We start from the raw sequence: 15062 nt of genomic DNA, 5'->3' as shown, positions 1-15062 counted from the left end.
TGCTTTTTTTTTTTTTTTTTTTTTTTTTTTTACGCTGCCTCAGACAACCACGAAGAAATCAATAATTAAGTCAAGCAAAAGCATCGGAAAGACGATTAAAGAGTCCAGCGAGACAATGAAAGCATGATTCGACACTCCTCTCTCTTTGTTTTGAGGTTCCTCTCACCTCCGACCGTGCAGGCTCCCAGCAGGTTGACGATGTTCATGTGGTTGCCGAGGTAACTGAGAACCTTCAGCTCCGACATCAGCGCCTCCTTCTCCGTGGCGTGAGCGTTGTCTGCGATGACATCGTCATGGGAGACGTTTGAGGGCTCATGTTGCGTTTCACAGGCCAAGGTAGGAAAAAAAAAAAAAAGACACTTACGTTTGAGCATCTTGACGGCGACAGTCGTGACTGTGTCAGCTGAGTTCAGGCCATACGCCGTGGCCCTCACCACCTTTCCAAAAGCTCCAGAACCCAGAGTTTTACCTGTGTGTTCACGCAGATGAACTTTGAACACATTCAAGCTCTTACACAAATTTGAGAAAGCATCAACGCATATGTTAACTTTCATACCAAAGCGTAGCTTCTGCCGAGGAAACTCCCATTTGGAGTCGTAGGGAAGCTGGGTGGGGTCAAAGTAAATGTAGTTGTTGCCGTGGATACTCTCGATGACTTTCCACTGGATTTGGAATTTAGGTTTCTGTTTTAGTGGGGAGAGGAAGAGATGTGGATCGATATATCCAAAAGAGATCCGAAAAATGAAAACTATGGTGCTGATCCAAATTCTATAGTCAAGCTTGAGGTCTGCGCTTTACTATGCCGTTGCAGTTCTCGAAAAATCTGATGATCATTATTTTTTATATACAAATCATGTGTTCGATTTCTTTATATTGTGCAGGTGTACCTAATGATGTATCCAGTAATTGTATGTTTGTTCGGTCTCCCATTATTGCTACTCCGTATGCGCCAACTTGCTCTGTATGCACTTTAAATGTCACGTCCCGTATTCGACAGCAGGTGGCAGGCACTCACTCTGCCACCTGCACACCTGTTGCGCATTTGTTTGTGATTACACCTGCTTTATGTAGGCGCTCCGGCTGTCAACTCATTGCCGGAGTATTGCTTGCCGTGCCATTGCTATTGCCCATACACGCATTTGTATTTCGTATTTCGTACCCTATTGCTGTTTCGCTGCTACTTCGTCATCCCAGTGGGATTATCTTTAACACATAGTGCTCCGCGTAAATTGTCTTATCTTTTCCTTGCCGTTTTTTGCAAGCGCTTTCTTTTCTCACTTAACATTATTTCCTGGTTCTCGTTTTGACCAGCGTTTTCCGTTGTCCTTTAAGACGGTATTTTTTCGTTTGTAATAAATACTGGATTTGGAATTTAGGTTTCTGTTTTAGTGGGGAGAGGAAGAGATGTGGATCGATATATACAAAAGAGATCCGAAAAATGAAAACTATGGTGCTGATCCAAATTCTATAGTCAAGCTTGAGGTCTGCGCTTTACTATGCCGTTGCAGTTCTCGAAAAATCTGATGATCATTATTTTTTATATACAAATCATGTGTTCGATTTCTTTATATTGTGCAGGTGTACCTAATGATGTATCCAGTAATTGTATGTTTGTTCGGTCTCCCATTATTGCTACGCCGTATGCACCAACTTGCTCTCTATGCACTTTAAATGCTGATCTAAGCCAATTATCTTGGAGCCTGAGTCACTGCACTGGAATAAGAGCAAGATGTCACGTTGCGTCAGACGTATGTCGATTGAATCTCTCTAATGGCTGACTGAGTCGTTTCATTTTCATTAAAACACATTCATATTTTCCCCCCATGTAAAATGATGGGAAATGAGGCATGACTCATCAGGGGATGAGCGCAGTTCCTTTTGCAAGTCATTTATAATGCAATTTATATTTTGTGACGAAACATGACTCATCAAAACCATTCAATATGATATGTAAGGGCATTCCATTTCATGTGTATGACGGACAGGTGCCCAGGCCGCTGACGAATGACGGACTGAGATGTATTTGAGTGTATGTGTCCATAAAGCTTTTTTTTACTGATGGACGCGATGATGGAAGTCCGGTTAAATTAGCATGACAGAACGACTGCCGATTACACTTTGGTTTGGCATGAAATATTGACAGACTGACAATAACGGACGGGTGCCCAAACCGCTGACGAATGACGAACGATGGACCGTCAAAATGTTTTTAATTGGCCTCCTCTGCTAAATGAAATCATGACGTTGCATTTTGGGGTGTATTTCCTCTCTTACCTGCATGTACTTATAGAGCAGCACCACCAGGATGAGGCAGAGGAAAGCGCCAGTGGCCACCATGCCAGTTAGAAGTGGAGTGAACAGTTTATGCGGGATGAGTCGCTCTGTTCAGGAACAAAGCCATAATCAGGAGTTAGACACACATCTTTTCACACAACACATGGCCTCCCGTGCGCGCACACACACACACACACACACACACACACACACACACACACACACACACACACACACACACACACACATGAGGGTCAAAGGGTTTGTTTGTGTAGATCCTTGTGGAGGGGTTTGGGAGGAAAAACATCCACACAGCCATCTGCAAGTGGGTTTTGTGTGTGTCTGTGTGTGTGTGTGTGTGTGTGTGTGTGTGTGTGTGTGTGTGTGTGTGTGTGTGTGTGTGTGTGGAGGGGGCGGTGGTGGTGGGGGGGGGGTTATAGATATTAATGATACCGCTGATGGAGAAGAGCGTATAAGCTTCCTCCCGCTCTGTAGATGCCACACACTCCAGCGTATGATAGTTGCCATACTCCTTGCTGATGTTCAGTCGGCTCTCCACCTCACTCCTACTAAAGGTGGACTCTGTCACCATGGCAACATCCGCAGTATCCCATTGGGTGGCATTGGGTAGGTGTGAGCACCTGAGAAGAGGTCATACCTGTATATTGCTCCACTTACGGCTATATGGCAAATCATGATCGTTTGTGCATTTGACAGGTTGTAGGTGAGACTTGTAACATTTTTCATAAGAATAAGAATACCTTTATTCATCTCAAAATGGGGAAATTCCCAATTTTAATTTTATTTCCAGAATTTGCTATGGGATCAGTAAACTTCTCAACCTAACTTACTCTTCCAAACCTAAATTAATTGCATATTTTAAATGATCTTTTTTTTTTTTTTTTTTAATTCATGGACTTAAACTACTTCAGAAAACTGAACCAAGAAGTTAGTTTTATAGAACTAAACTTTCTTGGTACTTGACTAATATTGTTAGCCTTACAAATCTTAGCTAGCCTTTGTTAGCCTTAATTTGTTAGCGTTGCGTCCGACATAACAACTACGTCATGAGCTTTTGGTATGATCTGCTTAATTTTAAGAAGCAGTTGGTTGGCTCTCACCAAGTTTCATTTTTGTTACATTTTCAGGAGGTAAAACATCGATTCAGAAGACTATAAAGAAGTAGGCTAAGATTGTTGTGTTTCGGCAGAATACGACATTCTTATACTGAATGAATAGAAAATATCGGTGCGGTTAGTTAATAGCGGGGCAAGTGATGTAATACCTTGTGTGAGGAATGTCACAGATGTACCAGCTGATTTTTGGAACTGGGTGACCGGCGGCAACACACCGCACCTGACCATCGACTGGCCCTTCCTGGGCGATGATGACAGGCTTACCTTGTGAATAGAGATCATAATCAGATGCTTAAACCCTTAGGAACAGTGTTAATGTAGAAAAATTGACTTACTATTGACATATACGTGAAATAGATGGTCGACGGATGCGTCTTGATGACTGGCTGAGAATTTATAGACGCCACCCTCCGAGCCAAGGACCCTTACCAATTTTAGCTCGCTAATGAACCTAAATGCAAAGTCACATGAAATGTATTATGGCGTGCGGGTCAGTGCTCTTTACCCCGAAATCGACCGACGTGTTACAAATGTTACCTGTATTTGTGTTGGTGGATAGTGATAACGTGTTCTGTGGTGTTGAGCAGTTGTTTGTCGTTGTAAGACCAAGACAGAAGGTCGGGTGATGGATAGGCCTCTAAATCAACTCTGAGATTCAGGCTCTCCCCCTCGCGGACGCCGGCCTGGATGGGACTTGGGCGGCTTAACATGGTAATGAAACCCCTTTCTGCACAACACACAGTACAAACACAGAGTTGTTCATTTAGCAACAAGACTTGCATACTTGGTTTGCTGTGTGAATGCTGAGAGAGGGGGCAAGTAGGTACATTGCGGTTGCAAAGAGTCCAATCAAATGACTCAGATTTAATTCCTGCTCTGTTTGCAGCATCCATAGGGAGCATATTTGCATAGTACGTGGTGATGGCTAATCTAGGTTATTAATTTATTTTGATGAACTAAATAAGAAAGCAGTTCAATTATTTGATTCCATTTTCAATGTGACTCTTGACTTCAGACGTTTGAGTCCAGTTAGTGGCGTATAAGAAAACCTGCTCTCGCTGTATTTGGGAGACGTTTTTTTTTTTTTTTTTTTTTAGTGTTTGTTCTGTCAAGGCACCACCTTACCATGGTCTTGTCAACAAGTCAGGTCCTAACATGTCCACAGACCCAGAAGATGTTATGGGTACACTTTAAGAATCTTTGAAGTGTAGGCTGGGGAAGTTGCTTCGGGGCGATGATTTGAATAGCTTGCAAATGAAGGAGAACTTTTAAGCCATTAGGTTTTGTTTAACTTTGCCGGTAAGAAATCTACAGTCTACAAATACAGTTTGGAATCCGTGGAGAAAAAGTGTTGGCTGGTGCACAATTCAGGAAAGATCAAATGGATGAGATCATATGGATAGCTGTTTTAACAGCTCCTTGAGCACGGTGACATTAACCTTTCTATAGGGTTGCTGAAGAGGGCAAGTTGCTTCAGTACGGTTTCAAGGTTCCATTCTGTACAGTATAGTATGATGTATCGTATCCATCACGGTTTTATTGGCTGATCCATAACTAGATCCAATGATGTCACGCCATCTTGGTAGACACACTGTACTTTATAAGTACGTGAATGCTTACCGCGGACATCCAGGTGGAGTGCTGTGGAGCTTCCACCTCTCTCGTTGTGGGCCGAGCAGCGATACGTCCCCGAGTCTGTTCGCTTCACAGAGCCTATCGAGAGCCGGGAGGCCCGTCGATAACCTCGTGAGCCGGGTAGGATGTGTGAGGTGTGGGCTTCATTTGGATGCTGCAGGCAGTAAACCACGACAAAGTTAAGTGTTGCTTCGTCTTCCACTCACATTTACCGTCATACTACTGGAAACGAGAAGTACTAGAAACTACACACAAATTCATCTCTTGCTAAGGATTCATCTCGCTCAAATTGTTTTACCAAATATTGACACCCCGCCCGCCCCTCTACAGAACTTTGATCGAAATTGACCTTTGGGTAATCCATTAAATTTGTTGAAGACTTGGTGCCTGACCTAATGAGATTCCCTTTGGGCGTTCCTGACTTGTTACATTATATGAGAATGTGATGGATGTGACCTTTTATCATCAAAATTGAATCACTCTCTTGACATTGAATGATTTGAATGATGCCTCGAGTCATTTTGAAGAAACTCAGAAAGCCTTCTTTGGCTTTCAGGACACGAATATGGAACCAAGGGACAGAGGAAATAGATGCTATGTGGTAGGACGTTTTTGGGGGTTGTCCAATATTTCCAAGATATAAAATGATAAGATGATATAAAACTCACCGCCGTTGATGGATAGTCCCACTTGACATTAAAGTCCGGGTTGACATTGGAGGAGCTACAAGTAAGCTCAAACTTCTCTCCCTTTCGCAAGATAACCTTGTCCCTTTGGGACAATGTGATGACGGGAAGCACCTCCGGAACTGCAGAAAGAAAAACGTTATTGGGTTTCCTAGGACCTTTTTTTAGGTATGTGTAATTATTGGATTAATAAACATAACCCATCTGAATTTAGCAATCAACTAAGAGAGCCTCAAGGGTGTCATTCCTGTTTGTTCATTGGAAACAAATGAACACACACGCACGTACACACATTTATATTTGCATATCCTTAGCCGTAGGCACACATGAACTGCGTGATTTACTGCTTTCCATAAATGTCACCGACGTCACTGGCGGTTGTGTTTGACAAAGGTTGCCATAACTCGTATTTCGCCCAAATGCCACCTTCATGCACTGTTACAAAGCTTTGTTCCGCATAACGTTCTGCTAATCCCCGTGTCCTTCACCACAACCACATTTCACTCCCTCTCTGCATCACTCAGAAAGGAGTCCAATAACTCTGCCCAGCCTTGTCTTTGATTTGGACATTGTGATGCTGCGCAGGGATAAATGCAAACATCAAGGTCAGCCCTTCATTTGACAGCGACATTTAGTACTGGGGAAAATGTGAACGTTTTAGATGTTAGTTTGGTATCCAGTGAGTAATTTTACAGTTTGTCAATAATAGTCGAGCTCTGCACTTTTATTTCTGATCAAGGTTAAGCGTCGTTGTAGTAGATAGTATCTATGTTTGTTATCAGTGCAGCAAAAAAAAATAAAATAATGCTAAGAAAGGTATTTTACTGTGGCTAACTTAATTTTTTTTTTTTTTTTACACTTATATGACAATTTAAAAAAAGTGAGATATGGGAGACCTTCTTTCGGGCTTGACCTCATTAAGGTCCCAAGGGAGTTGGAGCATGTCCCAGTTGAATTTGGGTGAGATACACCCTGGACTGGTCACCAGCCAATCACGTGACACATACAACCATTCTCACGCACATTCACACCAATGGACAATGAACAAATCTAGTACAGCCAATGTTGACAAGTTATCAGGACAGAATGGGAAAACCGTTGGATGACATTAGAAACTTGGGCATTGTTTACCGAGCAGCACGTCCACCGTGTATTGGCTCGATGTCACTTTATCTGCTCCGAGCTGTCCCACGCACACGTAGCAGCCTTCAAACTCCTTGCTCGCATTGGCGATGATGACGCCTTGCTCGTGGTGGGTCCAGTAACTCATGGCGGAGGGCAAAGGTCCCCCGTCACACGTTTGCAAGGCTAGCAATGTCACGTCCGGGTTAGTCACCAGGCAGGGAATGGTGCAGTTCTCACCAGCGCGTACCAGGATGACGTTAACCATGGTACGCTGGAAGGCACTGACAGGGTCTGTAAAACGTGGAGAGTTCACGTCCGTGTTTTTGTTCAAAAATTGTAATTTGGCTCTCCATTTTTTTTTCTATCCAGAAGCAGGTAATCCGTCTTACTTTTATGCCATTTTTTTTCAAAACAACATTGGATTAGACCACCCTGATCCAGATACACCATTTTCAATATTTCACACTGTGGGCTACCAGCAATTCCAAAATCAACAGGTCGAAGAACCAACAGGAGGTCACTTTAAGTGTTTGTTTGTTTGTTTGTTTAGACAAAACACAAAAATAACAAACATCGACTTCTGTTTATGATTTCTTTTATGAACAGTCATCTGAGCCACATTGTGAATACTTTAAAGAAGTCTTAAATTGAAGAAAAGGCTCAATGTCAAATGATGTTGTTTCTTTGAAATTCGTGGGCAGTGATGAATGAAATTTGACAAATAGATTTTTTTTTGTTCTCAAAATCTGTCTGGGGGCTTGTTTCATGGGGAACAAGATAATTTGTATTTTTATGGGATTTTTACTTTACTATGCTAGGAGGCTTAATTGTTAGCCGATGTCTACTTCATCTACCACAGCAGCACTGTAACAATCTAACAAATGATGTACAAAAAATAAATAAAAGTACGTACACAAAATTGATTTATTGATCAAGTTTTGCTACATTTTCCCCCTTGAAATCCACATTGAAATCCTACCCTGTCGGGATCAGGATAATGCTGTTTTTTTTTGTTTGTTTTTAGAGTTATTCAGTTTCTACTGAATAGGTTTGAAGAAGACAAACTGAAAATTTGATATAGATTCAAACTAAGATTGCTTTAGATGATCTAATCCAATTTCAGAATTCTTGGAACAACAATTCACGACAGAAGTTATCTCAAGGAACTGGTCCGCTCGCGCACCCCTCCCTCCCCGCCGCCACCCACCTTTCACATATACGTAGATGGACGTGCTCTCTAGTGTGCTGTTATTGATGCACACGTAGCGACCCATGTGGTAGGCCAGCACTGCGGGCACCTTGACAACAGCCGCACCGCCCTCCTCCGCTTCCCCCTCCAGTCTGCGAGCGTTCTCCCTCTGCCACCTCAACCTGGATGTGGCGCCAGACGTTGTGGCATTGTCATGGCAATAGAGCTCCAGCCTCCCCCGCTTGGGAACGACTACATGAGGCCCACTGGGGGAGATGATGGGCTTGCACCACCCTGGAACAAAAGACAAAGAAGGAGTCTCAAAATGATGGACACAAGCTTTGGGACAAATGGCCATTACCCGTGTAAGATGTAAAAAAGGAAGAAAGTATGGGGTTCGGATTGATTACAGCTGCCGCTCTTCTGTGAAGTAATTCGACAAAATTTAGTCTCCGGGAATTTTTATTCGATTCATCCAGAATAACGGTGTGAATGTGATACCATTCCAAACTGTTCCGTGGCAAGCTTTGAACATTTCAATACTTCAGAACCTTCTGTTCTCCACAAGGAGTTGAACAGAAAAACTAAAAATACATTTTCAAGTTCTATTAGGAGGAGTGTTGAAATAATCTTCTTCAATCAACCTGTTCAGATTTTCACATCACGAGACCAAGACAACACTTTACAACAATTGAGCAATGATGCTTTGCCAATGCGAGGCTTCAGATGGGAAGTTCTCATAGCCAAGTGGCCACTAAGCTTAGAGTGTCACTGAATGTCATCAGAAGATACAGAGAGGAGAGATACAAAGAGAGACTGGAAAAGTCGCAGAAAGATATAGAAGTGGAGATCCTTGGAAGTATATCATTTTGTTGTTCAGCTCCTCGTTAGAGAACATTTCCTGCATCATATCTGAAGATCTCGTGCCACTCTTAAGAGCAATTTCTTCATATTTTTATCAATATAAGATAATGAGGCTATGTGGATTTAGTTTGTCATTGGTTTAGTTAATTGTCCCCATGAGGGATCAACTCCCATTCAATGCGGCGTTCACATTCCTCCTGTGACTGACTAGCTTTCACTCCAGGTGGTAGTCTGCCTTTGCCTCTAAAACAGCTAAGATATGCTTCAGTCCTTGCAAGGACTCGAAACCAGATATTGTAAGTGTTCCAGAAAATTGATGCATTGTTGTTCCTGGTGATTTGCGCTCAAAATGCCTTATCTTTAGGACAAATGCAATAAACTGATGACGAACTTAATACAGAAAAGCAAAAAAGAAAAAAATGCATTGAGCAGTGAGGTGCATAAGGGAAAGTGAAGAAAAAATGAGCTGTTTGTGAAAAAAAAAATCAACCCCCCCAATTGTTTGGGTTTTTATTTTTATATATATACATATAAAATCTGATTTTGTGCTCATTCCACCTGTCCCTGTCCTTTCTGTGCTATTTGTCTGCTCCGAGTTGCCCAGGAAGGAACATAGTATGTGGAGCTTTTAATTTGCCCAGCAACAAGGAGCCATGTGACATGATCAGGAAAAACAAACTGTGCAATTCTGTGATGTTGTCTGCGTGATGTCTTATATTGGAACTGGATAAAGATAATGAGAAGTAAAAGATAGCATATCAGAAAGTGGGAGAGAGTACTCTAGCTTTCTTGTTAAGTGGCCAAAGTTAATTCTGACGTGTTGCTTAAATGAACAAAGAGCCCAAGAGAACAAAGCAGAGTATAACTACAGGTCTTAATGTGGTGATTAAATAGTATGTTTTGATTGGCACATAGCCAATGCCATCTAACCAACAGTGCTCAGTAGAAAAATCAATAACTATGAGCTGTCTTTAGCTGAGTAATCATGACCTCGGGCCTCTCAGATAAATATATGCATCTAACATTTCCAGCTAAGTTTACCGCCAGAAAGAAGTTTTCTTTCTGTCCGTCGCTTGCATTTTGGGCACCTTTTCAAGAACAGGATGTGACTGTTGTGCCTTCAGGCCGAACCAACCCAAGCTCCAGAGGACCCAAACCGGCACCTCTCAGAAATGTCAACATCCACTTTTTTTTCAGGTGAAAAGCAAATATTTTGCCTTTTACAAAAGAGTAGTCAAAAGCTACGCCAAGATTCCACCGTGGCTTTGTTTGCGTTCAGAGACGTTTTGTGTGTTGAGATATTTGTTTGCTGTGCTCCGTGTAACTAAAGTATCATTTCGGTTTGGATGAATAATTGATTGGTTTTGTAACTGACAACACATACACACCTGTTGCCTGGCGGGAGAAGACGCAATCCGCCCACCCCCCATTCCTTCTTCTCCTCCTCCGTGGTGGTTATGCAAATTAGGACTGATACGATCTGTAAACCTGAGCTCACGGGTTGAGTTAAACTGCACCGTTAAACTCCAACAGATTCCCAGGAACAGTGTTTGTGGAGGAGGCAAACCAAAGACTGACTATGTCACATTTACAATGTTCCTGTACTCTGAATCAAAAGCATAAAAAAAAAGGTCCACAAATACAAGAGTACGTGTTGTGATGATATTTTGTTTTGCAAATCCATAATATTGCTCTACTATTACTCTATTTTCCGTATACTATATGGTTCAACTCAAGGGCCACGCTGCAGGTCATTTTATGTGGCCCATAAAAGCCTGAAACTAATGCGTGGGACATTAAATGCACAAAATGAGCACACTGACTTCCCAAGAGCTTTACGATTAGGCGATTTTTATTTACTTGTGTTTCTTGTTAGCTTGCAAGAAGTGTGCAAAAATGACTTTGTTTCCAGGAAACTTTCTGGAAGGGTGGGGCATGGGACCAAGAAGAAGCTTTTAATATGGGTGGTTATTTTGGTGAGTATCCAGATAAACGTCAGAGCTATTTTTTTCACTTTCCCTCAATTTCACAAGAAACAATGGCTTAGTCTCAAGGACACCTTTCTGGGATATGGAAGAAAGCGGGCATCCATCAGGTTTATATTTGAATCCAAATGTATTTATCATTTGGCCATTTATCAAAAAATGTTGTTCTTGATCTTATAGGTCAAGTCCAAGTAATCACCAAATAAGTGAATGGTAAATAAGGCTTTTTAGCAGCAGGTGCGTTTCCTACCTGTCAGTGGTAGGAAAATCAAATGTGATGCAAAAACAATCCACAGGCATGTCATGCTGAAGTTTTCCATCTTGGCTTTTCTACTCCATGTGTTTCACGACATCCTGCACGATCCCAATAAAGCTCCAAACTGGATCCAACGTGGCCAGAACAGATCTACTCTAATGGAAGAGCTCTCTGGGATGGATACAGCGGCTATTAAAGCCTCTCCTCCTCGCTGACTCTCCTCCCTCACTTGGCGCGCCTCCTCCTCCCTGTCCCATTGGCTGGAGGCGCGCCAAAAGTGATGAGAGGCGCATTACTGGAAATTTTGTTGACAATTTCCAGCCCGTACACATTATTATAGAAGGAATAAGCAAGAACTGGCCCAACTGTTTTGTGTTGTGCTAATTTGTTTTGATGACTTCAAATGTGACTGCCTCTTCTCACACTTGAGTGCTGCCTGCTGTGATGAGAGCTGAGAGCTCACTCTGTTGCCGATGGAGGCACTTTTTGTCTTTACAAAGTACAAAGAGAACAATGTTCAGTTTTGGCGTTCACTTAATAAAAAGCTTATGGGGATTAAATGTGGGTGCCAAAATATTTAGAAACGGCCTAGAAGCAAGCATTTGATTACCTTATTTTGTTTTGGACTCTTTAGGTTATTAATTTAGTTGACACTAAGAAATGACAAGGCTTTGGAAATGTCAGCTCGCATTAGAAATTTGTTTTCCATGTGACCGTTTGTATTTGTTTCCTTAGGGTAAAGGTTGTCTCTATACTTTTACTGCAGCACACTTGCATAACATAATGAGATCCAGTACAGGAGCTTTTGGACGAACAGCGCTGAAGAAGATAAGGATACTCACTTTAAATGGTTTTGAGAAGTATTAACAGTAACAAAAACAGCAGCAATTAAAAAAAAAAAAAGCAGCTCTGACCATGTCCGTTCCAATTACGTTTTATTCCACAGAATTTGGGGGTACAGCAAAGGAAGTTTTTGTTTTTAATGGCACCGCCATTGAATTCCTCTGCTGATTTAATAGCAGTTGTGGTCAGTCAAACATTTATGTATTTTTTTTTTCTTTGGATCCCTGAATTTTGCTTTTGTTTTTCATTTGAAACATAACCAACACGAATATTTGATCTTCATTTGCCGTTTCATTGGACAGTGCACGACTGTATAAGCCTTCTTGCCTTCAGCTCATCAACTCTTTTTGGATTCAAAGAAAGGAATTGTGCAAAATTTTTGACTTACGCAGGAAGCTGCCCCACTTTTTTCCTCCTGCGTATTGTCATGTGTCTTTACTGCAAGACCTGAGAAAAAAATAATGAATGCACGTAAGAGGCCAATGGCATGTGGAGCCTCTTGTTGCGTGTGTTAATCACCAAGCTAACATCAGTCTCTTGGGCAAAATGAGCTTTTATCGGTATGCCGAGCCTCCCGGCTATGGCATAGAATAGGCACTCTATCCTGAGGTTGCTCCAGAGAAACATGTGAGTGGATAGTGGGGCTGCTGTTTTTTTTTCTCTTTCTTAAGCACATGATAAAATCCTCAATGCATCACACCCCATGGCTGTTTGTGCCCTTTTGAGCTCATGACAGGAGTCTAAAAAGCACAAAAATATACATACCATTTATTTTTATTTTGTGGCTTTTTGGTCACTATGATGACACATTTCATGTTTATGGTCACGTTATTTTATTTCCTGTGAAACGACTCAATCCAGTTTAATGAAGTGGATCGATTAAATTTTCTTTATGTATCTGCTCCATTGCTGTGATGACTTCCCCCCCCCCCAGTACTTCTGCCAAATTGACAGTTTGGTGTGGGCAGGGTAGCGATGGGATTATGGTCATATAATCTAACACAAGGTGAGCGGCTGGCAGGGGGTTGGGGGGGGGTGAACAAGGTCAAAGTGGACACTTTAGCAGAATCTATGACTACTGAAGATGCAGTTCCCATTTCACATGTACTGTATACATCCGTCAATCTGTGTCAGTCATTGCCACGGTGACACTGAATAACCCATCTGAGTCACTTGTCATCTTGTGTTAGCGTTAGCGTCCAGGCTAATCCAACTCTCCAGAGTTGTTTGCGGTGCTTGGCGTACACTGAAGTGCTCAGGAAAAGTTTCGAAAGACGTACTTTTGATTGAGATTAGGTCGATATTTTGCTGTTCAACACAAATAGTAAGTTGTCTGGAGTGTCTGGCCGCCTAAAATATTTTATCTGCCTATTTCTGAAAATGTGTCTGTGAGCCATTTTGGAGTCCCACCCCACTGTGATGTAACAGTGTGGCACATTTACAGAACGACAGCAGCCCTCATTGCATTTCTAGACGTGTGGTTGCACAGGCTTTATACGCTATAACAAGGGTGTCAAACTCAGTTTTGTCATGGACCACTTTGGAGTTACATCTTCCCTCGGAGGGCCGTTACGACAGTGAAACCAAATACATGTTTAATCATCACATCGTATTATTACTTGCACAAAAAAAAAAGAAAAGACAGATTACTAGTTTTCTATTACTAGTCAACTATTTGTTTCTTTGTTGAATTATTATAGTAAGTGGAAACCAGGTCACAAAATTATTTCAAAATGTCACCGTTATTTATTACATATGACAAATTGAGATTTCGGTACAGATTTAAGCAAGGATCATGGAAGCTGACAAAGATGATTTGCTTTCGTGGGCCACATCAAATGACCTGGTGGGCCAGATCTGGCCCCCGGGCCTTGACTTTGACACCTGTACACTATAACACGGCCAAAACATGTTATAATTCTGCCACTGAGCCTTTTCATTATTAATTAAAAATCCATCCATCCAGGACTTCAGGCTCACAAATCCCACAATGCCAGCAGAGACCTCCTAATAAAAATGATGATGAATTGACTCTTTTTTTAAATACCCTATTTTACATAATGGTTTGCCACTAAACCCTTTGTCATTGTCCAGCTGGAAAGCATCTGCTTAGTGATATGCATCCAAACAAAAGGAAAGGTGTCAAAATACAACACATCTGAGCTGAGCATATGTCTTGTGTCTCTGGGTGGATGACACTGCATATTGTTCTTCATGACGACCGTCCACATGCGGCGTCCATTTCCACTGAGTTCACATGTCACTCAAGCGGTTTATTTGCCTTCGCCTATTTCATTATTTATAAGTGAGGTAAACGTCTATACCAGATCTGGGCTGAGTCACTCTGACTTAGCGGGCATGTGTGTGTGTGCGTGCGCGCGTGTGTGTGTGTGTGTGTGTGTGTGTGTGTGTGTGTGTGTGAGTGTGTGTCTGTGCGTGCGTGCGTGCGTGGCGTGTGTGCGTGCGTGTGTGTGTGTGTGAGTCACTCAGTGCTTTTAGACAGATGAGGACGGCAGCTTCGTGGAGGACAGCAGAGGTTTTATACTAGAAAAATCACCACTTCGATTAGATTACGTCATGGCAAACATTCCTCTCCAGATGCCCGGCCCTGTCTCTTACTCCCTTTCACCTTCCTCTCTCCTCTGTCTCCCGTTTCTTCTGCCAATATGACACACACACACACACACACACACACACACACACACACACACACACACACACACACACACACACACACACACACACGCAAACTCAATCACCTACAAATGGAGTTCACACCCTCGGGCGGCCACATGGAGTCTGCCAGAAAAACACACACATTAAAAAATAAATAAATAAAAAAATCATACCTCATGGCATTATGTTTCACTGACTAGCCAAGCTTTTATTACAATGCAATCCAATGCTCTCCCATCTCGACGTGATCTCTCCATCTTCTTCTGCTTGGATACAGTGGGATGTTGCTGTCTTTATTTATCGTTCCGGACCCTGTGGTTGTTAAGAGTCACTTTATGGTTGAATTGTGGTGTTTTATGCCCCTGTTATGACCCACTTAATAGACTGTACAAA

General features: G+C 42.1%; 1 protein-coding gene across 1 annotated transcript in view; it reads right to left on the bottom strand.

The window, feature by feature from the left end:
- Positions 1-11349, bottom strand: part of kitb (KIT proto-oncogene, receptor tyrosine kinase b) — a 16746-nt gene extending 5397 nt beyond the window's left edge. Inside the window, exons 1-13 of the mRNA XM_019862126.1 lie at positions 11145-11349; positions 8064-8339; positions 6863-7147; positions 5714-5853; positions 5031-5199; positions 3948-4137; positions 3746-3861; positions 3560-3674; positions 2728-2915; positions 2275-2381; positions 557-683; positions 365-469; positions 167-277 (exon numbers count right to left, since the gene is read on the bottom strand). Coding sequence (XP_019717685.1) covers positions 167-277; positions 365-469; positions 557-683; positions 2275-2381; positions 2728-2915; positions 3560-3674; positions 3746-3861; positions 3948-4137; positions 5031-5199; positions 5714-5853; positions 6863-7147; positions 8064-8339; positions 11145-11214 — 1999 coding nt within the window. The 5' untranslated portion in view covers positions 11215-11349. The remainder of the gene's footprint in view (positions 1-166; positions 278-364; positions 470-556; positions 684-2274; positions 2382-2727; positions 2916-3559; positions 3675-3745; positions 3862-3947; positions 4138-5030; positions 5200-5713; positions 5854-6862; positions 7148-8063; positions 8340-11144) is intronic.
- Positions 11350-15062: the final 3713 nt, after the last annotated feature.

The sequence above is a fragment of the Hippocampus comes genome, unplaced genomic scaffold (assembly GCF_001891065.2).
Source record: "Hippocampus comes isolate QL1 unplaced genomic scaffold, H_comes_QL1_v1.1 scaffold7, whole genome shotgun sequence".
Classification (NCBI taxonomy): Eukaryota; Metazoa; Chordata; class Actinopteri; order Syngnathiformes; family Syngnathidae; genus Hippocampus; species Hippocampus comes.
The sequence above is the reverse complement of the archived record's forward strand: the minus strand, read 5'-3'. Positions and strand labels throughout refer to the sequence as shown.